Source organism: Taurulus bubalis, assembly GCF_910589615.1.
Source record: "Taurulus bubalis genome assembly, chromosome: 11".
In the NCBI taxonomy this organism is placed as follows: Eukaryota; Metazoa; Chordata; class Actinopteri; order Perciformes; family Cottidae; genus Taurulus; species Taurulus bubalis.
In genome coordinates, this window is record NC_136599.1 from 1,877,691 (window position 1) to 1,878,989 (window position 1,299).

The 1,299-nt window shown below is 47.7% G+C and overlaps 1 protein-coding gene across 1 annotated transcript in view; it reads right to left on the bottom strand.

The window, feature by feature from the left end:
* Positions 1-1,299, bottom strand: part of fgd1 (FYVE, RhoGEF and PH domain containing 1) — a gene marked incomplete at both ends in the record, with an annotated part of 16,452 nt that overhangs the window by 1,231 nt on the left and 13,922 nt on the right. The window contains 3 exons of the mRNA XM_079226422.1: positions 279-422; positions 819-977; positions 1,123-1,251. Coding sequence (XP_079082548.1) covers positions 279-422; positions 819-977; positions 1,123-1,251 — 432 coding nt within the window. The remainder of the gene's footprint in view (positions 1-278; positions 423-818; positions 978-1,122; positions 1,252-1,299) is intronic.

The window sequence follows — 1,299 nt, forward strand, 5'->3', positions numbered from 1 at the left end:
AAAAATCGAGTGTAAATTTTTCAGATTTAGGGCCATATTATCTCTTTATTATTATCTCTTGTGCCTTAGGACAATGGTGCCTCATTATACAGAGAGCTGAGATTGTTCTGCAATTTTTGCAGAACAATGATGAACAATGATTTTGCAGAACAATGATTCCATCATTTGCAAGTGCCTTTAAAAGGTGAATTTAAGAAATTATTTAAAATCGACTCCCACAAACCTCAAGTCCTTCTCCCACCACCTCCTCCCACCTCCTCCTCTTCTCGTAGACGTACCTGTGGCGCTCCGTAGACGTAGAGCACCAGCGGCTCGTTCTCAGGGATAACGAACCAGGCCTTCTGCCAGCGGCCGCCTCCTTTCTCCATGTGGTGCAGGAAGCTGCAGATCACACTGTGCTCAGCGGCCAGGGAGGCCTGTTTCTATGGCAACGAGAGACAGACGGAGGGTCACAGTGATGTCACAATGATGTCACAGTGATGTCACAATGGTGTCACAGTGATGTCACAATGATGTCACAGGGATGTCAGAATTATGTCACAGTGACGTCACAATGATGTCACAATGATGTCAGTGATGTCACAAGGATGTCACAGGGATGTCAGAATTATGTCACAGTGATGTCACAGTGATGTCGCAGTGATGTCGCAGTGATGTCACAATGATGTCAGAATTATGTCAGAATTATGTCACAGTGACGTCACAATGATGTCACGGTGACATCACAGTGATGTCACAGTGATGTCACAGTGATGTCACAATGGTGTCACAGTGATGTCACAATGATGTCACGGTGACATCACAGGGATGTCACAAACCTCCAGGATGGAGCGTCTCCTCTGGGTGCTGCTGCTCAGCGCGGCGGGTGAGGTCGACATCCCCACCAACATGGCGTAGCAGTCCACGCAGACTCGGTTGGTGCGGTTGTTGTCGTACGAAAGACGAGCGCGGAACTCTGAACATTTCCCACAAACCACCTGGGGTCAACGAACAAGAGGCTGTTTACGTGTTTACCTCATGTAGTACACGATGAAGTACTACATGTACCTCTGAGATGCAGTACAGTAATGAGATATTGATGAGCGTAGCCTGTTATTGATTGTGAGATATTGATGAGCTCACGTGTCCACAGGCTTTGCAGTGGTGCCGTCTCTTGGTGATGGAATTGAACGGCTCCTGACATTTCATACACAGAGTCACCTCCTTCTCTCTGATGGGAGTCGGAGCTCGTTTTCCAAGTTCCACACAGCTCTGAGAGAGAGAGAGAGAGAGGGAGAGAGAGACAGACAGACAGAGAGA